Source organism: Diceros bicornis, chromosome 20, assembly GCF_020826845.1.
Source record: "Diceros bicornis minor isolate mBicDic1 chromosome 20, mDicBic1.mat.cur, whole genome shotgun sequence".
Lineage (NCBI taxonomy): Eukaryota > Metazoa > Chordata > Mammalia > Perissodactyla > Rhinocerotidae > Diceros > Diceros bicornis.
In genome coordinates, this window is record NC_080759.1 from 3,685,552 (window position 1) to 3,712,536 (window position 26,985).

The 26,985-nt window shown below is 58.6% G+C and overlaps 1 protein-coding gene across 4 annotated transcripts in view; it reads right to left on the reverse strand.

Annotated features, from left to right (window-relative positions):
* Window positions 1-19,403, reverse strand: part of NOTCH3 (notch receptor 3) — a 31,382-nt gene extending 11,979 nt beyond the window's left edge. The window contains exons 1-25 of one of the 4 annotated variants that reach the window (XM_058563548.1): window positions 19,285-19,403; window positions 16,690-16,768; window positions 13,255-13,397; window positions 12,834-13,175; window positions 12,619-12,741; window positions 12,298-12,531; window positions 11,523-11,678; window positions 11,250-11,435; window positions 10,529-10,642; window positions 10,168-10,281; window positions 9,395-9,628; window positions 9,165-9,275; window positions 8,495-8,687; window positions 8,267-8,418; window positions 7,935-8,048; window positions 7,335-7,490; window positions 5,846-6,071; window positions 5,245-5,446; window positions 4,856-5,009; window positions 4,237-4,421; window positions 3,578-3,710; window positions 3,234-3,491; window positions 3,034-3,152; window positions 2,051-2,616; window positions 340-672 (exon numbers count right to left, since the gene is read on the reverse strand). In XM_058563548.1, the coding sequence (XP_058419531.1) occupies window positions 340-672; window positions 2,051-2,616; window positions 3,034-3,152; window positions 3,234-3,491; window positions 3,578-3,710; window positions 4,237-4,421; window positions 4,856-5,009; window positions 5,245-5,446; window positions 5,846-6,071; window positions 7,335-7,490; window positions 7,935-8,048; window positions 8,267-8,418; window positions 8,495-8,687; window positions 9,165-9,275; window positions 9,395-9,628; window positions 10,168-10,281; window positions 10,529-10,642; window positions 11,250-11,435; window positions 11,523-11,678; window positions 12,298-12,531; window positions 12,619-12,741; window positions 12,834-13,175; window positions 13,255-13,397; window positions 16,690-16,768; window positions 19,285-19,399 (4,742 nt within the window). In that variant the 5' untranslated portion in view covers window positions 19,400-19,403. The remainder of the gene's footprint in view (window positions 1-339; window positions 673-2,050; window positions 2,617-3,033; window positions 3,153-3,233; window positions 3,492-3,577; window positions 3,711-4,236; window positions 4,422-4,855; window positions 5,010-5,244; window positions 5,447-5,845; window positions 6,072-7,334; window positions 7,491-7,934; window positions 8,049-8,266; window positions 8,419-8,494; window positions 8,688-9,164; window positions 9,276-9,394; window positions 9,629-10,167; window positions 10,282-10,528; window positions 10,643-11,249; window positions 11,436-11,522; window positions 11,679-12,297; window positions 12,532-12,618; window positions 12,742-12,833; window positions 13,176-13,254; window positions 13,398-16,689; window positions 16,769-19,284) is intronic. The other 3 variants (XM_058563551.1, XM_058563549.1, XM_058563550.1) reach the window with 3 other exon arrangements.
* Between the last annotated feature and the right edge of the window lie 7,582 nt (window positions 19,404-26,985).

Consider the following 26,985-nt stretch of genomic DNA (forward strand, 5'->3'; position numbering starts at 1 on the left):
TCTGCTCCCCAGAGGACTCCTGCCACGTCTGGGGGCACTTTTGGTTGTCACCTCTTGGAACGCAGGGAGGGGTGCTACTTGCATCTAGCGGGTGGAGGCCAGAGATGCTCCTGAGCATCCTACAGTGCAAAGGACGGCCCTACAGCAAAAAATGACCTGGCCCCAAATGTCAATGGTGCCAAGGTTGAGACGTGCTGGACATATTGCCCAGGAGCCTCTCCAAGATATTAGGGGGAGTGAAACACACAAGGCCTGACCCACGATGCCCCTCCCGACACCTCTCCCGCCCCGCTCAGGGCCTGCGCAGCTCCCACGGCTCCCTGGGGTGCGGCCGCTCACCCGATCACCTCCGGGGCCAGCTCCCGCCGGTTCCGGGATTTGGAACCAGGACCAGGCCGGTGGTAAGGGAAGACCATGGCCTGGCCATTCTCATCCAGGCGGAAGCGCAGCGAGGTGCGCAGGATGCCGCTGAGCCGCTGCAGGAAGTCGGCGCTGGAGCGCAGCAGTTCCTCAGGCGGCAGCAGTACCGTGAGCACCAGCACACCGCGGGCCAGCAGGGCTGGCACCTCGCCGGCACAGTCCAGCCCATCCCAGCCACACTCCTCCGTGTTGCAACCCTGGTCACAGCGGCCGTCGGCAAAGTGGTCCGCGCAATACTTCTCGTACACCGGGCTGGGGGTGGAGAGGGCCAGTCAGGGGGCCTCCGACCCGCTGCACACACACCACAGAGCACCCACTCCGGATACAGAGGGGCAGACAGCGCAAGCAGAGAACTATACGTAGCCACGTGTCCGGCTTTCTGCAAACCCAGCCATGTGCTCAGTAACTACGAATAAATCAGTGACTATGGACAGATGCCTGCCATGTGTTGGGCACTGCTGTAGGCACTGAGGATATGACCCAGACACAATCCTGGCCATGCCGAGCAGGGATTCCAGTGGGCAGAGATGAATGAGCAGAATGTATAGCATTTCAGTTACACATCGATAAAAGCTACATGTTAACACACACACATTACACACACAGTGCTGTATGGAAGTAAATGCTAAGGAGAAAAATAAAACCAGGGAAGTGCTGGGAGTGGCCAGCGAGGAGCTCACTGAGAAAGTGCTGCTATTTGAGCAAAAACTTGAAGGAGGTGAGGGTGGAGCCATGTAGTTTCCTGAGGGAAAAGCATGACAGACAGAAGGAACAGCCAGTGCAAAGGCCCTGAGGTGCGACCAAGCCTGGGGTATGTGAGAAACGGCAGAGAGGGCAGGGTGGCTGGAGCTGAGTGAGCGAGGGGGGTGGGGGGGATAGGAAGATGAAGGTGAGGGAAGGGTTCTAGGCAGACAAAGGGACACACAGAGGGCCAGAAGGGGCAGAGCACAGGATGGACAGATGGAATACATAGGACAGACAGACTGGGCTCATGAATAGAGAGAGGCAGAAGAGGAGCAGGAATACAGAGGCTGGGGCCTGGTCAGATGGGTGGGCATAGAGAGAGGCAAAAAAGGTGAGTGCATGGACAGAAAGACAGACACAAGAGTCACATGGATGAGCAGGTGGGGCACAAAGATGGACAGATGGACAGATAGATGGGGCACACAGAGGGACAGACTGGCATACAGACAAATAGACAGATGGACAGATGAGGTCCAGGAATAAGCAGGGTGCAGACAGTTGGGTGCACAGAGGGAGGAAAGGAATTCATGGATGGATAGAAAGAGACAAACAGGGCCCAGAGAGGAACAGGTGGAACGCATAGGCAGACAGAAAAACAGACAGGCGGGGCAGATGAATGGACAGGACACAAGGATAGACAAGACACACGGGTAGACAGACAGACAGACAGAAGAGGCATGCGGATGAGCAGACGAAGTGCACAGACAGACAAACACAGCACTGGATGTGCAGACAGGGTACGCCAAGAGACAGACGGGCAAACGAGTGGACAGTCCACCAGACAGTCCAAGGGCGGACTGACAGACAAGGCACGTGGACGGACACGTAGAGTGGCGGGGCCCACGGGCGGTCAGCCGCGGCACACGGAGACGGACGGACGGCTCACTTGCAGGCGCGCTCCCGGCCGCCGGCGCGGCAGTCGAAGTTGTCGTAGAGGCAGGCGGGCGAGCTGCAGGCCGGGTCGCAGCGGCTGTTGTTGAAGAGGCGCCAGCACTGCAGCGCCGCGCACTGCCGCCAGGGGTCGCCCACGCTCAGCGAGCAGTCGCCGCCGTCCCAGCCGCAGCCCGGGCTGTTGCACTCGCGGTCGCAGCGCCGATCCCCGCTCTTGGCCTCGCAGGCGGCGCTCAGGCACCGCGGCTCCTCGGGGGCCTCGGGCGCCGCCGCCGGGACCTCGCAGCGTGACCCAGCCCAGCCCGGCGCGCACGCGCAGCGGTAGAACGGCGCGAGCGGCGCGGGGTGGCAAGAGCCCCCGTGGAGGCAGGGGGAGGCCGCACAGCTGGCGTTGGCGGCCCCCGGCAGCGACCCCCGGGAGCCCCGGCACGCGGGCCCCGACAACCCCGGGGGACAGGCGCAGCGCGGCCCTCGGACCGTCTGCTGGCACCGGACGCCCGCCGGGCACTGCAGCTCCCGGCAGGAGCGCGCCACCCGCTCGCAGCGCAGACCCCAGAACGGCTGGCGGTCCAGAGGGGAGAGGAAAGAAAAGTGCCAAAAGTGCCAGATCAGAGTGAAGGGGAGGAGGGAAGAGGGGGAGGGTGGGAGAGACATGGAAGTGTGGGGAAGAGAATGGAGAGAGGGGAAGGAGAGACGGTCAGGACTTGCGATCGGCTGGGCCTCCCATCTCCCCAGGTCTTGCCTCACCTCTCCCGCTTCCACTGGAGCCCCACTTTGCAGATAATCCCCGCCTTCCCCAGAGGCCACACCTCCAGACCCCAGCCTCACGCACACACCCCCAACCTCCAGGTAATTTCAACATTTCCAGGAAACCCCCTTCGCTTTCACCTCTTCTCCCCTTAAATGCACGCTCTCCCACGAGGCCACACTCCCACCCCGCTCTCAGAGACCCTGATGTGACCGGCTGCCCCCACCTACCGGGACACAGTGGCAGGTGAAGGTCAGCGCACCCCCATGCCCGGGACTAGAACGGCACTGGCCTCCATGCTGGCATGGCTGGGATTCGCAGGGAGACAGGACAGTCTGACAGCGGGGACCTGGACAAGCAGCAGCCGGTGGATCAGCCATGATGGGGGGCACAGGCAGGATCCCAGGCCAGGCCCCTATCCCATGCTTACCTGTGAAGCCAGCTCGGCAAAGACAGTGGAAGCCCCCACCTGGGTCCTGCAGGCAGTCCCGGGTGTGTGCCGCGTGGCAGGCGCTGGGGCGACACTCATTGATGTCTGCCTCGCAGCGCAGGCCAGTGTAACCCGGGGGACAGGTGCAGCGGAAGCCGCCCACCAGGTCCACGCAGGTACCATTGTGCAGGCACCGGGGGCCCAGGGCCAGGGGTGGGCCTGGGCCACAGTCGTCCTCATTAATCTCACAGAGCACGCCTGGGGGAAGAGAGGAGGGGGGAGCAGTCAGGAGGGGGCGGAGACCCAGCCTCCCATCCTGTCCCCCAACCCTGGCCCTGGCATACCCAGCGTCCCCGGGGGGCAGGAGCAGAGATAGCGGGCCACAAGGTCAATGCAGGAGCCCCCGTGCTGGCAGGGCTGGGAGGCGCACTCGTCCACATCATCCTCACAGATGTCACCAGCGTAGCCAGCCGGACACTGTGGTGGGGGTGAGACAGGGACCCACTCAGCCCAGAGGGACATAGATACTCCCCATGAAGACACAGGGAATCCCAGCACAAAAGGACACACACAGTTGTCCACCACCACAGAAACACACACACAGTACAAGAGGACACTCCCAGACATGGAGAGCTACAGACACACACACACATACATACAGATGCACAGGAGAAACACCCAGATACACTCAAGACACACGCAACCAGAGACACAAACTTAGACACTGGCATATGCATTCACACCCAAAGAGCCACCATGCACAGAGAGACACATAGATACACCCAGGAAACAACCAAAGACAGAGGAACACCCAAACAGGCAGAAACACCCCCAGATCTACCCGGAGTGACACCCACAAACATACCCAGAGCCACAAAAGCAAAAGCCCAGACATGCCTAGAGAGAGACACACCCACACAAGGCTGCAGACACACAAAAATGTGTGCCCAGACACATCCGGGCGTGACTAGCTCCCTTCTCCCCTCCTCTGGGCACCTCTTACCTCGCACACATAGCCCCCCATGTAGCCGCGGCAGGTGCCCCCATGCTGGCAGGGCTGGGCCAAGCAGGGGTCCACCTCCTGCTCACAGTGGCTGCCTGTGCGGCCCTCTGGGCACATGCAGTAGTGGGAGCTGTCCTTGTCCACACACTGCCCCCCAGCCTGACACAGCTGCTCCAGCCGCACCCCTGTGCAGAGACAAGCAGGGTCAGGCACACACTCCCCCTCCCTGCTGGCATTACCCACAGCACCACCCAACATCCCTGCTGGCATCAGTCACCAGGGTCTCACCCACACTCCATCAGATTGTCACACATTCCCCCCAAACAGGCACCATCTCAGTCACTCACACACACACGCACACACACACACACAAACACCTTGGCTGCTCACACGAGCTCAATTACACACAGCATTGTAGATGTCACCCCAGCCGTCTCATGGTGTACAGATGCACACACCATCCTGGCCCTGGCTGGCTGTCACCCAACCACACAACACTCAGCCACCCACCCCATCATGCCTGTATGCTGTCGCACCCTCATTCGGCTCACACTAGCAGGAAGGATGTGCACAGACACCCTCCAGCACCCCACACACCCGGCCACTGCACTCCCCTCACCGATCTGGGCTGCAGCCTCCCTGCAGGGCAGGCTCTGGATGTCACAGAGGCGGCCGCTCCACCCCGGGGTACAAAGGCAGTAGAAGGAGGCCCCGGTCCGGGCACAGTGACCCCCGTTCTGACAGGGCACACGGCGGCACCAGTCTACCAGTGTCTGGAGGGGAAGCCCTCAGCATCAGTGCTCCGGGACCCCCTAGAAACTGTGCCCCAGCTTCTCCTCCAGGGTCCTGGGTAGGCCCCAGAACACCACTCCAGGATCCTCCCCCAGGATCCCGAGCAGACCCCTCACCACTGGCCCCCTGCAAACCGCTGCCCAGGATCCGAGGCAGGCCCCTCCCCCAGCACATCCCTTCAGATTCCTCCCCCAGGACCCCAGTGGCCACGCCCACCTGGCACTGAGCGCCAGTGAAGCCCTCGGGGCAGGTGCAGTGGAAGCCAGGGTGGGCTGCAGTGCAGACGCCCCCATGCAGGCAGGGTCGCGAGAGGCAGGGGTCGGCCTCATGTTGGCAGTGTGCGCCAGTGTAGCCGGGGCGGCACAGACAGCTGAACGACTTCACGCCATCCACACAGGTCCCGCCATTGAAGCAGGAGCTAGAGGGGAAGTGAGGGGTGGGTCAGGACCCGGCCTCCCTCCCTGGCCCCTCCTAGCGTTGAGTGGGGGCACTCTGACCCCTACCCCCACCAGAAGCCACAGCCCCAGCAGAGGCCACACCCCATCATGTCCCTTAGCCCGGATTTACCAGGAACTTCAGCGCTAAGGTGGGAGCCACTGCAGGCCCCAACCTGGGCTCACCCCCTCAGGGACCAGCATTCCTCAGGTGACCTCCAAACGGATGCCCTGCCCCTTCCTGGACACTGCTCCATCAGGGATCAGAGTCCTGAGGTGGGTGCCAAGCCGAGGACACCCCCCTTCTTGTCCCCACACCTTCTGAGGCCCTGCGCCCCATCTGATGCCAGGGTCCCTGAGCTCCCAATAGAGGACCCACCCACCTGGGGCTGCAGTCAGGTAGGTCCTGCTCACAGAGGAAGCCTCCATAACCAGGTGGGCAAGTGCAGGTGAAGGAGGCCACGTGGTCGGTGCAGGTGCCTGGGCCACAGGGGCTGCTCAGACACTCATCCACATCATGGGCACAGCGGGGACCAGTGAAGCCAGGGAGGCAGGAGCACGAGAAGGAGCCAACACCATCCTGACACGAGCCACCATTCAGGCAGGGATCTGCAGTCAGAAGAGGGGAGGCCCAGTCACTTGCCTCGCCCGCCATCAGCCCTGCCTGACCCTCCATGCTTGCAAGAAGGGAATCAGAAGGAAACCAGCCTTCAATGGGAGGGCACATTGGGTCAGAGGGATCCAGTTCTGTCCTCTTCTGTGGCCTCATGCCCTCCTTGTCTGGAAGCTTCACCTATGTGGAAGCAAGAGGGCACTGGGGGGTCAAACGGGCCCTCTAAGCAGCCAAGCACGTGCTGCTTGCTGTGTCCTCAGCACAGGAGGCCTCCTCCAGACCTGTGCTGACCAGCAGAGTGGCCACTGGCCACAGGTGGCTACTGAGCCCTTGACGTGGCTGGTCCAAATTGAGACGTGCTGTAAGTGTTAAATACACATGGGATTTCAGATGTTGAAGACAGTATGAAAAAAAAGTAAAATATCTTGATATTTTTTATACTGATTACATGTTGAAATATTGATAATATCAACATTGATATTGATAATGTTGATAATATTTTTATATATTACGCTAAATAAAATATATTATTAAACTTAATATCATCTGGGGTTATTGTTTGCTTTTTTATTTATTTATTTATTTATTTATTTTGTGAGGAGATCAGCCCTGTGCTAACATCTGCCAATCCTCCTCTTTTTTTGCTGAGGAAGACTGGCCCTGGGCTAACATCCGTGCCCATCTTCCTCCACTTTACATGGGACGCCACCTCAGCATGGCTTGCCAAGCAGTGCGTCGCTGCGCGCCCGGGATCCAAACTGGCGAACCCCAGGCCGCCGCAGCGGGGCATGCGCATTTAACCGCTTGCGCCACCGGGCCGGCCCCTTTTTTTGCTTTTTTAATATGGCTATTAGAAACATTTTAATTGCATATGTGGCTTGCATTATTTGTCTATCAGACAGCACTCCTGGAGAACTCACTGGGGGCCTATGATCTCATACTTTACACACAGTCCTAACCTGCTTGCTGCCAGAGGCAGTCTACGGGCTTCAGAGTCAGACCAGCGAAGCCAGGGAGGCAGGAGCACAAAAAGGAGCCAATGCAGCAGACCTGTGCTCCAATCCCAGCTCATCCTCCTAACTTGCTGCGTGACTGTAGGCAAGTCACCTAACCTCCTTGGGGCCTCAGTTTTCATGAGTAAAATGGGGAAATTAGGAGAACTGTGAAGATGAAATGAAAGCACAGTGTGGGCACATGGTACGGGCTTGACGAACATACTCCCTAGGGCAGCACCCCCCCATGAGCTCCACTGAACTCACTGGGGTCACAGTCATCGATGTCCTGATCACAGGAAGGGCCACTGTATCCCCCGTGGCAGGTACAGCTGAAACTCCCCGCCAGGTTGCTGCAGGTACCATGGGGGCCACAGGGTGAGAGGCCGGCACACTCGTCCACATCCTGCTGGCATCGTGGGCCTGGGGGTGGGGAGTAAGGTGAATCTAGAGTGAGAGGGTGCAGGGTAGGGTCTCAGGAAGAACCTGCAGGCTGAGGTAAGTGAATGCAGAATAAGCTGTGCTGTGATTTGCCCCTCGACGTTTCATACATCCTGTCTCAGAACTGCCTGCTCCTTGTTTCAGTGGGTGGTGATGCCTTCTCTGATTGAAGTCTGCTCCCCCAGGAAGCTGTCCCCAAACTCTCAGCCTGAGTCCTAGCTTCTCCATCCCCATATCCTTTCCTCTACTCCAAAACTGACCACATGGGCTGCGAGCATCTGTGTCCAGCGCTGTCCCTTCCTAGAAGGATGCCCGCCTAAAAGGCAAGGCCAGGGGTGAGTCCCCCGTTGGGTTCCCAGCATCACTCAGTATGGGGTAGGGTCCAGAGGTGAAGAGAGGAGGAGGAGGAAGAAGCAGCTGGTGTACCTTGCCAGCCAGGGGGGCAGGAGCAGACAGCCAGCTGGCCAGGGGCAGACTCACAGTGGCCCCCATGCTCACAGGGGTTCGGGGCACACGGGGACAGCAGCTCACACTGACGGCCTGTGGTGAGCAAGCAAAGTGAGATAGTCTTGAGAGATTCCTTGTTCCCATCTCCCCCCCCAGGGTCCCCATCTTGATACCCATCTCCCAAGCTCCTGGGGAGAAAGAGGAAAAGAAAAAAAGGCAAATTCAGAGGAGGAAGAGAGAGTGGAACAGAAGGGAAATGAGAAGGAAGAAGTGGGGAGGTGGGTCCTAGAAGGGCAGGTGGGGACACACACCCTGGACACCAGGGGGACAGGAGCAGTGAAAGCCCATTCCATCACTGGAGCAGGCGCCGCCGGCCTGGCAGGGCTGGGATTCACAGTCATCTTGAGCGAGGCTCTGGCTGCACCGGGGTCCACTCCAGCCAGGTTCACACACACAGCGGAACCTGGAGGTGGAGGCAGTCAGGGCCAGCACGTGGGCAGGGAGGCAGTGGGGGATCGGGGGTTGGGGAGAGGCCTCACCCTCCTGGTGCATCGTGGCAGACACCGTGACTGCAGGGTTCTTGGGCACAGGGATGGCTGGGGGGGAGGCAGAGTGGGGGCAAGGATCCGGGTGGGCAGAGGCAGCGGAAACCGTTTTCCCCGTCCATGCAGGAGCCTCCCTCGCCACACGGGCTGGACGCACACTCGTTGATCTCCACGTTGCAAAGGGGCCCTGGGGAGTATGCAGGCAACCTCGTCCCAGGACAAAGACAGCCGAGCCAACCAGGGAGGGATAACCTTGCCCCATTTAGCATGGCCACCCTCTTGAGCAAGGACAATCGCATTCTCATAATGCACCAGCTCTAGTGCAAATCAGGACAGCCATCTCCTCAACCCAGAGCTGCCCTACCACATCATCCCTGTCCCCAAACTTACATGAAGTCACTTTCATTTCCACCAAGGATTACCTTGGCTCCACTCAGAAACACCCCTCTCCCTGAGTCTGGACACTCATCTATGGTCCCGGATAACCTTGAGCCCATATGAGGACACCTCATGCCAATGAGAGAGAGCACAACCTCAGGGCTACCTGTACACAGTCTCATTTGACAAGTGTGTGCAAGGAGAGGGGCAAAATTCAGCCAAGAAAGATGGGTGACTTCACTCTCACCCCATAAAGACCCCCTTTCCGTGGCAGCCGCTTGCCCACCTGTGAAGCCAGGTTGGCAGACACAGTCGTAGCGGTTGATGCCGTCACGGCAGATCCCAAAGGTGCAGGGGTTGCTGGCACAATCATCGATGTTCACCTCGCAGTTCACACCTGGGGAAAGGGAACAGAGCAGTGGTAGCCACCACTGTGCCCCACCAGGGACACCATTCCCAGCCCTCTGTGCCCCTCCAGATGTACTGTTCCTGCCCCAGCTCAGCCCTTGGCCCCACCTGTGGTGCCAGGAGGGCAGCGGCAGAGGTATTTGTCCACGAGGTCTAGGCATTTGCCCCCGTGGCGGCAAGGCTGGCTGCGGCACTCGTCCACCTGGCTCTCACAGCGCGTGCCCGTGTAGCCCGGTGCACAGGCGCACGAGAAGCTGGCGATGCCGTCCATGCAGCGCCCGTGGTGGCACGGGTCGGGCGAGCAGTCATCCACGTTGAGCTCACACAGCGTGCCCTCAAAGCCTGCGGGGCCAGAGGGTCAGCCTCTGCCCACTTGCCCAGGTCCTGCCCACAGCCGTGGCCTCGGCCCAATCCTGCCTCAGCTCTATCTCAGGCCCTGCCCACCGAGCCAACAGGAGGCGGGCTCAATTCAGGCCCTGCCCCTAGCTGGCCTCCAATCCATCCAGCTACAAGCCCAGGACTCGCTCCTTCCATAGTTAAATCCCACCCCCAGCGTGACCTGGCTTCCAATCCTTACACTATCAGGATTTCCTGTTCTGAAAATGGTGACACGCGGGAGGTGCCTGGGGATAGAAGGAGTTGGACCCACCCCCTCCAGCTACTAGTGCCCTGCATCCTGCGAGACCCCCTCAGCCCCACCCCTAGCCTTACCTCTGCTTAAGTCTATCATTGGCTCCGCCCCCTGGTACTATAATTGGCCCTGCCCTGCTCCTGCCTTGCTGCAGCCCCGCCCCCAACATCAGCCCAAGGCTGTTATTGGCCCTCTCCCCTACTAGCCCCGCCTCCAGATTCTTGCCGGCCTGTCATTGGCTGGCCCTCACCCTCTGCGCAGCGGCACTCGTAGCCATCGGGCTGGTCCACGCATTTGGCTCCATTCCGGCAGGGTGTGCTCGCGCACTCGTCCACATCCAGCTGACACATGGCCCCGCTGAAGCCTGGGTGGGGAGTGGAATGAGCAGAGGCCCAGATAGGGTCAGAGAGCAGTCACCCCTCACCAGCCCTACTTTGTTTGGGTGGGAAGCCCATTTACTTAGTTTTAAATTAATTTCAATGTTTTTCTTAACATGCAGTTTCTCTTACAACAGTTATCCATTAGCATGGTCTTATAGGCCCAGAGCCTCTAAGAGCCTTTGCTCCTGCAGCGACCCGTCTTCTTCAGGCTCCCTGGCCTAGGGTCCTCACCTGAGGGGCAGGTGCAGCTGAAGCCGTTGACTCTGTCCTTGCAGACCCCGCCATTGACACACGGGCTGCTCTGACACTCGTCCATGTCCACCTCGCAATAGGTGCCCGTGAAGCCTGGGGGGCGAGGGAGGGGAATTAGGGCGGTGGGGGTCACCTCTGGTCTGAAGAGAGAGCAAGGTCCTTCCTTTCCCACTCATAGACAGTTCCCCTGAGCCTTGGCCTTACCCCCAGCCCCACCCTAGATTCAGTTTTCGGCGTAGGCTGGACCCTCACCCAGCTGTAGTCCCAACCGGTCCAAGGCTTATGGGACTCCATATGGGCCTTGCCTTCAGACCAACGCCTTCCCTCTCACTGTGCCCTGTCCCCAGCTCCCAGCCCCAGGGCCCACCATAGCCTAGTGCCCAGACTCAATCCCACCCCAGCATTAGGGCCAGACTGTCTGCAGGGGCCACCTCGACCCACTCCAGCCTCTGGTCCCACCCTCATATTGTCCTGGCCCCCCCAGTGGGTCTTAAGGCCCAGACTCCACTCCCAGCCAATCTGAGGTTCTACTGACTCCATTTGACCACGCCCTCAGCCTCCCACAAAGATTCTGTTCTGGCCCCGCCTCCACCTCCTCTAGGGCTTCTGTCTCTCAGGGTCCCACTGCAAATGCAGTTCCACCCTTGTTCACTGCACCCACCCCACCCCCCGCCCGCCTCAAGCCACGCCCACCACGCACCTGCCATGCAGATACAGGTGAACTGGCCTATGCGGTCAAGACACGTGGCCTGGTTGCGGCAGGGCCCGGACAGGCACTCGTTGACGTCGGTCTCGCAGCGAGGGCCAGTGTAGCCACGGCCACACTGGCACAGGAATGAACCCTGTGTGTTCACGCACCGGCCCAGGTGCTCACAAGGGTTGGCACCTGCAGGAGTAGGCACAGGCGGTGTAAGTACGGTTGGCTGAGGGCCCGCCTCTCCCCTCCTTCCCAAACCTAGGACAGCGTCCCCACCAATGGAGCACTCATCCACATCCTGGTCACACGCCCCGCCCGTGAAGCCAGGTGGACAGGTGCAGATGGCCCGGCCGTTCACTGGGTTCGTGTCACAGATAGCATCCTCGTGACAGGGGTTGCTGACACAGGCATCATCCAGATGACACAGAAGCCCTGGGAAAGGGTAGCCAGAGGTCAAGGATGGACCCTCCAGCTGGGCCCAAGTCTCACACCGCTGGCTATTGTTTCCTGTTTTGTTTTTATTAACTTGCAGTGTATTTAGTAGCTATTTTCACCCAATCATTTATTAGGAAAAATTTCAAACATACAGAAAAGTTGATTCATACACCCACCACCTAGATTTAACTATTGTAAGCTTTATCTACCTTTTTTTCTGAACCATTTGAAAATGAGTTGGAAACATCTACATATTGTTTTTAAATCTGTTGATTCTTTCTGATTATAAAAGGGTCCTACCCTCAAACCTTTGCTTCTGCGGTATCTTCTCCCTGACATGCCCTTCTCTCCATCTCTAAGATCCCCTCCCAAACACCTTCTCTCACCTTTGCCACTTCCAAAGGTCCTCTCTCTTTCTCAGTCACAGTATAGCTCTCCATTCCCATGGCTCCTGCCCTGGGCTGTGTGCCAGCCTCCTCCCAGGCTTATCCTTCACCCCAAATCCGGCCTCCAGCATAATCATTCTAACACTCAAGTCAGACTCCATCCTTGCCCTGACTACAGATGGGCAACCATCAATTGCTCCCTGCTGCCTACAGGGAAAACAGCCACTCACCAGTCTTGCCCATGGGGCAGGCACAGTAGAAGGAGGCCACGCGGTCATGGCAGGTGGCCCCATGGAAGCACACGGCCGTGGCACAATCATCGATGTTTTGACTGCAGCTCTCGCCTGTCCAGCCATTGACACACACACAGCTGTGGCCACCAAGTGTGTTGAAGCAGGTGCCCCCGTTGTGGCAAGCATTGGGCTGCAGCTGACACTCGTCCACATCCTCCGTGCAGAATTGGCCTGTGGCACACAGATGCACCAGTCTAGCCACCTGGTGCGTGCCCACCCAAGGTCTGCCACCTGGCTCCCTTCAGCCCCAGTGCCCACCTGTCCACTCAGGAGGGCACTGGCAGTTGTAGGTGTTGACGCCGTCCACACATGTCCCTCCATTTAGACATCGGTGCCCTGGACAGTCGTCCACATTCACTTCGCAGTTCTGGCCCTCGAACCCTGGCATGGGAGGAGGAGGCAAGGATGGTCACTGCCAGGCTGGCCTGCTGTCCCCCCACCCCTGCTGCCTCCCCCAGGTGCAGCTTCCTTACCAGGAAGGCAGGCGCAGTCATAGGTGAGATCACCACTCTGTCTACAGGTACCCCCATTACGGCATGGTGAGGGAGCACAGGGCACTGCGGGGTTCTCACACAGTGGCCCTGTGTAGCCAGCTGGGCACTGGCAGTGGAAGGAGCCAGGCGTGTTGAGGCAGGTGCCACCGTGGTGGCAGGGCCCGCCCACCACCCGGCACTCATCCACATCGCTGCGGCAGCTGCGGCCCTGGTAGCCAGGTGGGCAGGAGCAGATGTAGCGGCCGTCGGGCCCCACTGAGCAGCGGCCACCATGGGCACAGGGGCTGCTGAGGCAGGGGTCTGGCAGGGAGCAGTCGGGGCCTGGAGTGACCAGGAGAGGGTGAGCTTGGGCTGACCACACCCTTGCCTGCCTCGAGCTCCCCTCCAGACCCTCCCTTACCTCGGAAGCCACGGGGGCAGCGGCAGGAGAACCTGGCAGTGCCTGCCACCACCGAGCTCTGGCAGACGCCCCGGCCAGCACAGGGGCCCGAATGGCAGGGGTCTTCCAGCTGGCATCGCTCACCCACCCAGCCTGGCAGGCACCTGTGGGCAGAGACAGCTCAGTGGGGGCAGTACAGGGCAGGACAGCCCCGGACACAGAGATACACATAAGACAGGCAAGAAACACAGGCAAAAAACCCAAAAAACACACACACTCATTCATTCATGCAGTTAATATCCACTGTGCACCTACTGTGTTATTAGCAACAGGAAAGCAGCAGCAAACACAATAAAAGTGGTCCCCACCCTCTTGATGCTCACAGCCAGGTTGGGCAAAGAGAAGACATACAAATAATGAATTAATATACAACATGCCGCCACAGGGTGGTGAGGGCCATGAGCGCTATGAAGGCTACAGTGGGTTGAATGGTGGCTCCAGAAAAGAAAGGTCCATGTCCCAGAACCTGTGACTGTGACCCTATTTGGAAAAAGGGTCTTTGCAGAGGTAACTAAGTGACAGCTATCAAGAGGAAATCATCCTGGATTTTCCAGGTGGGCCCTAAATCCAATGACAAGTGTCTTTATAAAAAAGTGGCAGACAGAGATTTGGGAGAAAGAGGGCAAGGCCGTGCAAAGACAGAGGCAGAGACTGCAGTGTCGCACCCACAAGCCGAGGAACGCCTGCAGCTCCTAGAAAGTGGAAGAGGGCAGGAAGGCCTCTCCTCTAAAGTTGGAGAGAGCGTGGCTGCCAACACCTTGATTTCAGATTTCTGGCCTCCAGAACTGTGAGAATAAATTTCTGTTGTTTTAAACCATCCAGTTTTTGGAATTTGTAATGGCAGCCACAGGAAACTAAGACCCAGGATAAGGGGCATAGAGTGATGGGAGAAGGCAAATATTACATTTTCACAGACTGAAGAAGGTGAGGGAGCCATGGGGCTGTGTGGGGAAGACCGTTCCAGGCAGAGGGAACAGCAAATGCAAAGTCTCAGGCTCCAGAAGACACACACAGGCAGTCCCCAAAACATACAGATACACACCAACTCGACCTATTGCCCTGGCGAATACTCAGACACCAACACACCCACGGATACGGGCAACTCTTACATGGACAGACAGGAGGACGCCCACAAATCCTCTACTCCTTCCCTGGGGGCCACATAACACTTCCTTCCATTGGGGGGAGGAGGTGGACGCCAGTGTGGGCGCCCTCTCTTGAGGGAAGGTCCTTCAGCCTGCAGCCCTCTCCCCAAATCCACCAAGTTAACCTTGTGTGTGAGGGAAATATGAGAACTGGGAAGGGGTTGTTGATCTTAAGCTGGAAACCTCCGCGGGACTCTGGCGGGGTTAGAGGGAGCGGCTTGGAGAGGCAGGAGGGTCCAGGCCCCGCCCCCGACGCTGCCAACCCCTCGCGGGGGTCCCTCCCTCTGGGTTGTCCCAATCGCTTCAGGCTTAACTCAGGCAGCTGACTCAGCCCTTAGCGTCACCCACAAGATCCCCCCCACCAAACAGGTCGGGGCACGGCCGGGCGGGAGTGCAGGAGTGTAGGAAGGGAGGGCCTAGCTCCCAGCGCCCTCCCCAAAGGCTCAAGTAAGGTCACCACGACTGTGCGCCGGGAGGGGGCGCACTGCGCCGGGCGCCAAGGACTGCCGGTCCCACCGGCTGGCTGGGCGCGACCGCGCGGCCCCCTCCCTGCGCCCCGGGCGGGTTCCCACGCTCTGCGCCCCGCGCCTCTGCCGACCGGTCGGGCCGGTTCCAGTCTCCGCCTGCGCCCTGCCCCACGGATTGGGCTTTGGGGGAGACCTACAGAGGCGGGGGGGAGCGGACTTGTTGGGGATTGGCGGGAAGCGCGAGGATGGGAATCGAGACAAGGGCTTGGGAGCCTACTTTGAGGGGGAGACTTGGGGGATCCGTGGAAAGGTGAAAGATTGGGGCCTGAAAGGACACGAGTATTTGGGGCCTTGAGAGAGCCTGGGGGGCCCCCGTGGGGAGTGGTTCCCACGGCCCAGTTCTGGGGACTGAACCCGCTCCACTCCGGGAGATCCGGGCTCCGGGCGCCGCGCGCGCCGGTGAGTCACCTGTCAGGGGGCGGGGCAGCCGCGGGCGCTTTCACCTGTCGGCAGCATTCCGGGCGCGGAGCTCCACTGCGCAGGCCGGCGCCGGGCCCCGCGGCTCCGCCTCCCAGGGGAGTAGCTTCAGGTAAGGTCACACTTTCCCGCACCCCTACATCGCAGACTCGCAACCCAAGGAACCCGCTCAGCCAGGCTAAGCCCCCCACCCAGGTGAGCCCAAGCGGGGCTCCTGTCAGAGTGTATGTGTAACTTCAAAGGGGTTCTCCTGGGTCTAAAAGTCACCCCAGACCCACCCAGCCTGGGCACACATGGTGTCGAATAAATGAATATATTAATGACTCAATCAATGGCTACTGGGTGAACTGCAATTACTGATGATATTATAATAAAAGGAACCAAGCATTTCCCCATAACCTTGAGAGGTTCCCCCTTATGGCATCTATTTCCTGTGTCTCTACCATTATTAATACTTATAATAATAATAATCCCTAGTTATTAAGCACTAACTGTATGCCGAGCACTATGCTGAACTCCTCATGTGAAGTCTTTACAACCAACCCCGGAAAGGAAGAACTATTATTGCCCCCATTTTCCAGATGCAAAAACTGAGGCTCAGAGAGCTCAAAGCACTTGCTCAAGGTATGCAGAGCCCAGAATTCAAACTGAGCTCTGTCTGCCTCTAATCAGCTCTTTCCCAGCCCCTGCCCTGCTTCCCCTAACCCTCTGCCTTTCCTTGTATTTTCCAACAACTGAATTCTTGGGCCCCTTCATGGTCACAAGCCAGGGGAAAGCACCCCTATTTCACAGATGCAGTGAGGTTCAGAGAGAAAAAGTGACTCACCTATGTTACACAGCAAGAAAGTGGCAGAGCAGGGCTGTCTTACAGTCCTCCTGTGCCCCCACCACTAAATCTTGAGGTATGGGAGGGGGCAGATGGTGTACCCACCACTGCCATTGGTCCCTGAAGATCTGTTGATTGAATAATAACTACCTCCATCAGAGGCTTTACACGTGACCTCAGGCAGCCAAGAACTCTGTGAAGCTGGGGTGAGTGGACCCATTTTCCAGACCAGGACATTGAGGTTTAAAGAGTTGAAGTCCCAGGCAGTTAGCAACATGATGTGGGATTTGAACCCAGGCCAAGCGGACTCCAGAGCCTCTGCTCTTAGCCCTGCTTGATTCCAGTGGGGAAATGAGAAGCTGCCCAAGCCACACACAGGCAGGAAGTGGCAGAGGCATCCATGGTGGACACAGAGGCAAGGGGAGAAGACAGACCTCCTCCCCACACAGGGCCCTCCGATGGCTCAGAGCCAGGCACTCACAGGCAGGCAGCCTCCCGGGAGGGCAGCTGGGTGCAGCGACCTCCATTCGCACATGGGCTTCCGTCCAGGCAAGGGGGAGCTGTGTGGGGGCGAAGGGAGGTGGGGGGGTCAGGCAGGCGCCCAGGAACCCCAACCCGGAGTGATAGACTCCCTCCCTCCCGGCAACAGCTGCAACGGGCTGGGGGTGTCTCTGCGGGTGCGGGGAACCCCCCCACTCACAGTTCCCACGGCCCCCTGCCCCAGCCCCAGCTGTTGGGACTGCAGCTGTCCCTGCCAGCTCGGGCCCTGGGAACCAGAAGGCAGGGGCGGGCAGGAGGAGAGGGCAATGTGTGCCAGATGTGGGGGCTCAGGAAGCCGCCAGAATGAGGGTTGCTAAGGCAGGAAGTGAGGGGGCTGAGCGTTAAAGGGACGTCTGGGATTGTGTGCCCTGATCCTGGGGTAATGGAAGGGGCAGGGGCAGGGGCAGGGAGTCCTAGGGCCATGGTCTTCTTTCCCCTGATGTTGGGCATTGACTCCAGTTGGGCAGGTCTGCATGACGGCTCTGGAGAGGGGCACAGCCAGCAGTGGGTGTCACAGGGATAGGCTGTGTGTGGAAGGGAGGGAGGGGCAGCTGGCACAAGATGTATGCTGCCCTGTCCAGCATCCCCATCCCTGAGGGCTGTGTCCCTCTGGGGTGTGGCACAGTCTAACTGTCCTGCTAGACAGGTCTGGGGCGTGGCTGGGTGTGAGCAAGTGAGAACTGTGTGTGCTGGCAGGTGGGGGGCCGCTGTGTGTGTGTGTGTGTGCGCGCGCGCGTCAGAGAGAAAGACAGAAAGAGGGAGGGGGATGGAGAAAAACAGAGACAGACAGACATAAAAGAAAACTAGAAGCAGGCCAACACAGAGAGACGGAGATAGAGAAGAACAGAGGTAGAGAGAAAGGAAGAGAGAGGACAAGTTGGGCTGGACATGACAACGGGCCAACATAACTTGTGGCTCCTCCTCAGAGGACAAGCAAACATGACAATATCACCTGTGGGGGTTTGTGAATTCACACTGGGGACCATGTGACACAGCTGTGGGCTTCCTGAGCCATATGTGTGTCTGCATGACATGCGTGGGTGTACAGATACCTACGCCATATGTGTGCAGGCTGGATCTGCTGTGCATCCATGTATGTGACCCGTTTACCAGGGTATACAGCTGTGGGTCTGTGTGTTCAACCTGTGTGTGCACGGGTGTGTGTGTGTATGGGTTGGATGTGCCTGTCTGTCTTCATGTGTGAGCTAAGTGTAGGCATGCCCTTGGATCTGTGTCTGAGTGTGTGCAGGCAGCACATGCAAGGCCTTGGGCTGGTGATGCACAGTATGGGTGAACATATGTGATTGTATATGCACATATGTCAATGTGTGAGTTGTATGTCTTGTGTGAGCTGGGTGTGGAAGTCTACGGGTGTACTCTGTGTGTGTGCATGTCTACGTCTCTGTACGGGTGACCCAGGGCTGTGTGTGCCTGCTGTGTGTGACAGGCCACGTGTGTGCGCGTTTGGCCCGCGGGGGCGGCCGCTCCTGCCTGGTCCTGTCCGTAGGGCCCCGGGGCTGGGCTGGGGAGGCCGGTCGCTCCCAGCGCCCAGCCCCACAGCAGCGCCCGGGGACCCCGGGCCAGGACTGCTCGGCTCGCGTCCCTCCTTCGCCGGCCAGGCCTCCCTCGGGGGTGCGCCCCTGCAGACCCCGCCCGGGCCCTGACGCCGGTCCGCTTTGTCTGGCAAAGAGAGCGCGAGGCGAGCCGGGGGGAGGGGGTGTCTAGACGGCGCGGCCATTGTCCCAGGCGGGGGAGGGGAAAGCGGGGAGGAGGAGGGGCGGGGGGCCCCAGGCGGCTGGGGAGGGGCTCGGGCTGCCGGGAGGGAGGGCTGGAGCGGGAGAAGGGCACGTGGGCTCGCGCCGCCTGCCCTCCCTTCCCCTCCCAAGGCGAGGACGGGGTCCCGGGGCCGCCCGCTCCCGGCGGCCAGAGCGGGGAGCGGGGCCGCGGGCGGGGGAAGGGGCGCCGGCGGCGCTGTGGCTTCAGCTCCTGCTCCGGCTCCGGGTCTTGCCGCGCTCCGGCCTGGGAAGTTTTCTCCGAGTTCAGGGCTCAAGGAACTTCGCGCCCCCTTCCCGCTCCCCGTCCCCCGCCCGGCCAAGCCAGCCCCGGGTGTGTGTGGGAGGGGCGCTTTTGTGCGAGGGGTCTCCGGCCTGGAGGTCCAATCGTGACTTCCCCAGAACTCCAGACGGGCGTAGATGGGGAGCGAGCCCCAGACTCTTGGTCCCCCCGACAATCTTGAGTCCCTGATCCCTGCACCTCGAACTCCCAGTCCCAGACTTCTGGTTGCCTTCATCCCCAACCTGACTGCTGCTGGGCCCCTGTTCCTGGGGCCTCTAGGGCCCTGCCCCCCCGAGTCCCTGCCTTCCCCAGGACTGGCACGCAGCCCCGGGCTCCTGCACTCCCTGCCCCTGCTCTGGTCCTTGGCTCCCAGGCGCCCCCCCCACCCCAGCCCCAGACTCGGCGGTCCTTGCACTCCGCTCTTACCCTCCCCCCACCCACCCACCCCGTCCCGCCCGCCCGCCAGGTCCCGGCCCCTCACCTGCAGCCCCCGGCCCCGCTAGCAGCAGCAATAGGGGCAGCGCCCGCACGGACGGCAGTGGCGGTGGCCGCGGCGACATCGGGCGACGGCGGCGGCCCCGGACCCCCGGCCCCATGGCTGCCGGCAGAGACCCTCCCTACCCCCTCCTCCCTGCTTCCCTGAGCTCCGGGCGCGTCCAGGGCCAGCCTCCGCGCCGCCAACTTCGCCGAACTGAGTGTGTCGGGCCGCCCCGCCCCCAGCCCTCGGCCGCTCGCCCCGCCCCGGGGCCGGCCCTGCGCTCCCCGCTCCCCGCCCGGCCTCCCGGGGTCCCTGCCCACCCTCCACCCACACATCTGGGGTCCCGCAGACCCTCGGAAACTCAGGCCGAGCATGCCGTGAGACGAGGCCGGAACCCGCAGTGGCAGACACACCCAGGCCTGGTGAACACCCCCGCTCCCAACATACACCCAGAGCCCGGGACACAGAGAGCCACGACACCAACACAGACCCCCAGACACCCTGAAACTGTGACCAGGCACATCCTGAGAGGCTCATGAAAACAGCACGATGCACAAATGCAGACGCATGCACAGAGCTTCATGGGCCTTAAAATCTGAAACACCCAAAACTCAGGCCCAGCCAGGCCTGGAGCCTGGGAACAGCATTTGCAGCCTCCGACCTCACACACACTAGGAGTCTCATGCATGTGGGCAAACACACACACTCCTTCTTACTCTCAGCCCTCCCGGAAAGCAACCCCTTTCCTCACTACCACCTGTGAACCCCAAAGATCCACCCCAGCCCCCCAGCCCCACCCCATACCCTACACAGCTTTGCCCTTGGTCTTGCTCAATTTGATCAACTGTGTTTTCCAGAATCAGTCATGCTGCCAAGCTGCCCTACAGCTCACTCTGTCCCGGTGGTGAGAATGGCCCACCCCCCCCCACCCCACCCCGCCGCCAGGAAAGATCCCACTCCCAGCACTGGAGGAGCCCTCAGTCTGAGGAAGAAAGAGCCAGACACAGACACCCCCAGCACTGCAGGCTCAGGGCTGGGCCAGAGGCAGGGACAGAGTCTGGGGAGGGCACCCAGAGGAGTTTCTTGTTTGTTCATTCATTTATTCAACAAGTGAGTATAAAGCTCCAGCTCTCTGTCCGGCTTTGTTCCAGGGCTGGGGGTACACCTTCCTCCCCAGAGAGGGCTTCCCAGAGGAGGGCCCAGTGGGCTCAGCCTGGAGGAACTGGAGAGAAGATATCCCAGCAGAGGGACAGGCCTGCACCCAGAAGAGAGGGCAGCGTTGGGAGGGAGAGTGGGCAGGCCACAGGTCTGGCAGCCATGAGAAGGAGGAGGAGAAAGAGGCCAGGCTCACCCCCTGGTGTTTGCCTTTGCAGGGAGGAGGGATGCACTGGGGGTGAGGTGCTGAATCTGAGGAGCCTGGGGGTCACCCACGAGGCAGCTGAGCATGGTGGAGCCGTGGTGGGAGATAGTCACATGGGCACCCCAGAGATCTTCAGGTAATTTTTAAATTTTTCATTTTAAAATAATTTTAAATGCAGAATTGTGCCATTTCCATGTGTCTTTTGTCCAGATTCATCAACTCTGCCTATACTGTGCCACATTTGCTTTATAATTTTATATATATATACACACTCATCTATCTATATACTTTTTTTTCTTTGAGAATAAGTTGCAGACATGATATTTCTTTGCCCCTAAATTCATCACTATGTGTTTCCTAAAAACAAGGGCGTTCTCTCACTAAACATCCCACAGTTTCACCCTCAGCCTGTGTCCACAGTTCTCCACTGCCCCAATAATGTCCTCTAGAGCATGTTTCTTTGCTGATCCAGGATCTAATCCTCAATCACATGTTGCAGTTAATCACAATGTCTCTTGGTGTCCTGTAATCTGAATCAGTTCCTCAGCCTTTCCGTGTCTTTCACGACGTTAACATTTTTGGAGAGTTGAGGCCACTTGTTTAGTAGGACGCCCCCCAGCGCGCTGGCCTGCTGGTTCCTCATGTCCAGGTTCAGGTTGTGTGTCTTCGGCAGGGTCTGCAGGAGCCATGCTGGTCCTCCCCGGTGCATCATATCAGGAGGCCCCAGATGTTGGTTCCCAACACTGGTGATGTTAAACTTCGATCACTTCAGTGAGGTTGGCCAGGTCTCTCTGTAGACAGTAAAGGTACCATTCTCTTTCCGTCCTCCTGCCTTGTAATGAATGAATATCCATATTGTGTGGGGAGGCACTTTGAGACTGTGAATATCCTGGTGCCCATCAAACTTTCACCCACTGATCTTGGCATTTATTGATGATTTCTTCTGATGATATTTTTTAATTGAAATAAAATTCACATAACATAAAATTAACCACTTACCATTTTAAAGTGTACAGTTCAGTGGCATTTAGTGCAACCGTCACCTCTATCTAGTTCCAAGACATTTCCATCACCTCTAAAGGAAACCTTGAACCCATTAGCAGTCACTCCCAATTTCCCCCTTCCCAAGCCCCTGGCAACCACTGATTCTGTCTCTACGGATTTGCCTGTTCTGGATATTTTATATACATGGAATCATACAGTGTATGGCCTTTTCTGGCTGCCTTTTTTTTTTTTTTTTGGTGAGGAAGATTAGCCCTGAGCTAACATCTGTTGCCAATCTTCCTCTATTTTATATATGAGACGCCTGCCACAGCATGGCTTGATGAGCGGTGCGTTGGTCCTCACCCAGGATCTGAACCTGTGAACCCCGGGCTGCAGAAGCGGAGGGTGCAAACTTAACCACTATGCCACCAGGCCAGCCCCTTGTGTCTGCTTTTTTTACTGAGCATAATGTTTTTGAGGTTCATCCACGTTGCAGCATGTATCAGTACTTCATTCCTTTTTATGGCTAAGTGATATTCCATTGAATGGCTCTACCACATTTTGCTTTCCCATTCATCCATTCATACCTTGGGTGACTTTTAAAGGCTGGAAGAGGAAGAGGCGAAGGAGGCAGAGAAGACCTGCTAGAAAGGAGAAGCACAAAGAGCCAAGGGGGAAAGATGAATGACTGACCAGGGCCCGGCATCAGAGATGACCCTCAGCCCTGCTGAGGCTGGCAGATAGCCCAGCCTCAGGGGACAGGAACTGAGGATGCTCTGCCACTCCCAGCGTATGAGTTCAGCCCCAATCTGGGAGGGGAGCCATCCACCCATCTCATGGAAGCAGCCCCCATGGGTTGGGGGGGGGTCTCTGCCCATCTTATGGTGACTTCCTAGAGGAAGAGCTGAGATCTGAACTCAGGTCTGAGTGACTCTGGGCCACTTGGAGTGCAAGGGGTAGGGGTTGAGGTTGGAGATTGGGCAGAGGAAAAGACAGAAGTTGTGTAAGAAGGGGCACAGCCTGACTCACAGTGAGTGTGCAGAGTCAGCAGGCCTGTGGCGCAGGCACGGCTTAAGTCTTTGCCCATGCCCATCACCACAGGAGCGGTGGAATCCAAGCCCTCTAGCCTGGGGCACTTGGGCTTCAGCCCCTCTTGCCCCTCTCCTCATCGCACTGACCTCTGCGTTCTCACGGCCTTTGCTCCGGTTCTTCCCTCGGCCCAGGACACCCTGCTAGTTAGAAGGATCCTTTTGCTTCCTCCCTAAGCAGGAACTCACAGCAAATGTGTTCTCTTCGAAAATGCATTTTCTTCTAGTTATGGGGAATGCTCTGCTCTTTCCCGCACATTTCCCTGTGCCTATGCTGGTCCCTCTTTCTAGCATGCCTCCACTCCCCCCATTCCTGTACCTAGTGAACTCCTGTTCATTCTTCAAGATAGCAGCTCCAGGAAGCCCTCTCTGCCTGATGCCGGGCTCTCCCAGAGCCCTCCTGCCCTCTGGCTCAGCCTCGTCCACAAGGGGCTGAGGGTGTCTGTGTCCTGCCCTGTCTCCCTCTCGAGACTGGGGCCAGGCATCACCCAGCATGGGGTGGGCATAGAGGAAGGTGGGTTTAGTGACTCAAGAAGTGGCTGGAGGAGTTGGGATCCCCAGCCCAGGAGAGCCGCCACAGGGGGCCCAGACCACTCTCTTCAGTGCCATTCTGGGGGTCTTTGTTGTTGTTAGTGCTGTTGAGTCACTTCCGACTCCTAGCGACCCTGTGGACAGCAGAGCGGAACCCTGCCCAATCTTTTTACACCATCCTCTCATCTTCTGGTGCTATATCAGACAATGCTCTGCTGCTATTTATAGGGTTTTCATCGCTAATTTTTTGGAAGTGGGTGACTAGGTCCTTCTTCCTAGTCTGTCTTAGTCTGGAAGCTCTGCTGAAACCTGTCCACCATGGGGGACCCTGCTGGTATTTGAACTACTGGTGGCAGAGCTTTCAGCATCCCAGCAACACGCAGCTGCCACAATATGACAACCGACAGAGGGTGGTGTGGTTCCCTGACTGGGAAACAAACCGAGGCCGTGGGGGTGAGGGCACCGAATCTTAACCACTAGACCACCAGGGTTGCCGGGGTCTGGGGGTCCAGAAAAGGGTCTGGTAGTCTAGTGCAAATGTAGGGGCTTCAGGAGGGAGCTAGCTTTTTCCCTGACCCATCTGAGAATGCATTTTCTGCTGAAATGGATGGTCTAGGAGTTGCTGAGCTCCATGTCACAAGGAACAGCCAAGGAACCTGCTCACACATTTTGCTAGGCAGGAAGTCCAGAGTCTGTGACTCTGCTGATCCAGCGGCCCCTGATCTGTGGCAGACAGAGACAGAGACGGAGCAGGAATGGTGAACTCAAGGCTGAGGGCAGTATGGGGGAGTGGGGACAACAGGAAGAAAGCCCCTACTGTGTGCCAGCCCCTTTCAGAAGCCCCCATGACTCCGAGGGCACCCACTCAGCGAGCAGATGATGGGGGTCCTGGCTCCAGGTTCCTGCTGCTGCCCTCCAGCCACAGTGGCAGGACCAGCCCAAGGTATCCGGACCCCTGGGGGACAGCACAGTCGGAAAGACCATTCCCACGGCCTTGCAGCAGGCTGCCGCCCAGTTCCCAACATGGTGGGGGTAGGGTGGGCTTGAGCCTTCTCCCTGCCCCTGCCGGCCGCCTTGGCCAGGGACTGCATTTCTTGTCAATGAGCTCAGTCCCCAGGGACGTGGGACCTGGGGCCAGGCCAAGACACAGCTGCTGGGCCCAGGCCCACTGACCGGGAACCTGAGAACGTGCCCTCGGCTTCTCCTCCAGGGACCACAGTCTCGCCCTCTGCACAGAAGCTGGGGCCAGGCCCTCCTGCCCAGGCAGTGGGCCGTGGGAGCCCAACAAGAACCAGCAGGGGTGAGGGCTGCCAGGTGTGGGGCCTGGGCAAGAGTGAGCAGGCTGGACCCCAGGGTCTGTGGGCTGCAGACCCAGCCAGGTCTCCTGCCCACTACCTCCCTCGAGTCCTTCCTGCTCAAACCCTCCATGGTTCCCCACTGCCCAGAGTGACACCCACCTCACCTCTCCAGCTTCCTTCCCTGTCTCCCAGCCTTCCCAGTCTTTGCACGGGCTGTGCCCATTGCCAGGAGCATCCTTCTCATACCCTGAAGGCTCCCTTCACCTGGTGGCTCACTCTAACCCTCCAGCCCTTCTCACCTTCATTCAGTCATTCAACAAACATTAGTGAGTACCTACTTGGTGCCAGGCCCAGGTAGAGGGGACCAAGACACAGCCAGTTCCTGCCCCGACAGGGGAGACAGACAAGAAAGTAGAAAGCAAATAAGAACCATCGAGTGTGACATGAGAGAGGGAGAGATTTCAATGTGGGGGGTCAGGACAGGCTTCGCTGACAAGGGGACATTAGAACTGAGACCTGAAGGAGGAGAAGGAGCCAGCACTGCAAAGAGCCAGGGGAAGGGTGTTCCAGGCAGAGGGAACAGCAAGTGCAAAGGCCCAGAGGAGGAAGGGGTGGGTGGATGAGAGGAATAGTGAGGAGGCCAGGGTGCTGGGTGCAGAGTGAGCAAGGGGTGGGAGGTCAGGGAGGCTGATGGGGACCAAATCTCAAAGGACCAAAAGGTCTGGAATTCTATCGCAAGCACAGCGGATGCCAATGGGGGCTTTCGGGGGGGGACGCTGAGCTGATGGAGGTTGTAAACGATCACTGGGAGCTCTGCCAGCTCTTCTCCCAGGGAGCCACCCCTGGGGCTTCACATGGTCTCCTCTGGCTCCCACGGCCTCTTCCCTCCATGTGATCCTGCCTGGCTCTCCCATCAGATTCTGGGCTCTGTGGGTACCTGTCTTGCTCACTGCTGAATCCCCAATGTCTAGCATAGAGCGCAGCACACAGTGGGTGAGATAACTGTCAAGCGAATGAATGAATATGCCCAGCACATCTCAGGGCAGAGCAGGACCCGGGAGCTGGGACCTGAATGTACCCAGCACCAACCCTTGGAACGTTCCTGTCTGGGCACAGACACATCCGCCCCCCCACTGGATCAGGGCTAGGTCAGAGGAAGGGACAGGGGCTGGTGGGGCTTCTCGGAGGAGGGTGTGTGTGTGAGAGCTGAATGTGGAAGAAAGGGGAGTGGAGAGAAGAAAATTCACTTCAATTGAGCACGTACTGGCTCTGCAGCTCCGGGCAGGGAAAGAGGGGAGGCCACTCCTTACCCTTCCTGGGGGCGGTGGTTTCTCTGCCTTAGGACCGTCCATTGGGTGGGACATCCAATGCGTGCCTTGGCCTCACAGGCCCTGGGGTCAGGCCACTCCAACCTTCCATGCCCGTGGCCTCACAGGACCCCATCTCTCCCTCTGAACCATGACGCTTTGATGTCCCCTAACTGTCTGTCCTTGCCTCCCTGGCTTCTGAAACTTGCCTTCCTTCCTGAAGGTGTGAACTTGTCCTCCTTACCTTTCCTCGTGCTTCAGAGAAGGGGAGTGCCTCCCCGTGGCTTTTCATTACCTCCCCCTCTTGGCCATAGGTTGAGGTCTCTTCTGCAGAAAGGTGGAATCCACAGTGAATGCTCATCTCACGTTCCCCCCAGCCCCCAGCTCCTGTCTGTCTCCCCTGGATCTCCCCTTACCGCTGGCTCCGTTCTTCCCCTTCTCCAATCCCTCTGTACCCAAGAGGCTGACCTCCTCAGGCTCTATCAATGGACACCCTTGTGCTCTGGCTTCCAGGTGAGTTGGGCCAATAGAAGGCACTGACAGAAGATGAAGCGGGAGGAGAGAACGGGATATTAATCCTCCTGCCTCCCTCCCTGTAGGGCCTCCTCAGCTGACTGTGTCCCTTTACCAAAGGCTCTATCCACACAAATCTCTCTGGCCTCTGCTAACATCCTTCCTTCCCCTTGCTCAGTCAGGGGGACCCAAAGACGGTAATGGCTCTCCACGGATGCTGCCCTCTGTATATGGTCTCTGTAGCAAACCTGCCTTAAATTACCCCATCTGAATGTGCCAGTTGTTTCCTCTAGCCTCCGACTGGGGTCCCCACTCTCCCCACCATCCCTGCGTAGCCCTCGCAGAGCGTCCAAACTCTCTGTCCTCAGCCTCCACAGCTGGGCGTCCTCCCTCACAAACTGCGTGGCTCCATTTTCTCAATTTCTCAGCAGCTTTTGACCCCATGGGCTATGCTCCTCCTCCTTGACACCCCTCCACCCCATTGCTGGGGCACCATGCTTGCCTGCTTCCCTTCCTGCCTCTGTGGTCTCTCTCCTCTGCCTGTCCCTTGGATGTTGGGGGTCCCCAAGGCTCAGTCTCCAGTCTTGTTCTCCACTCTGTTCCGGGGAGACTTCATCCTCTCT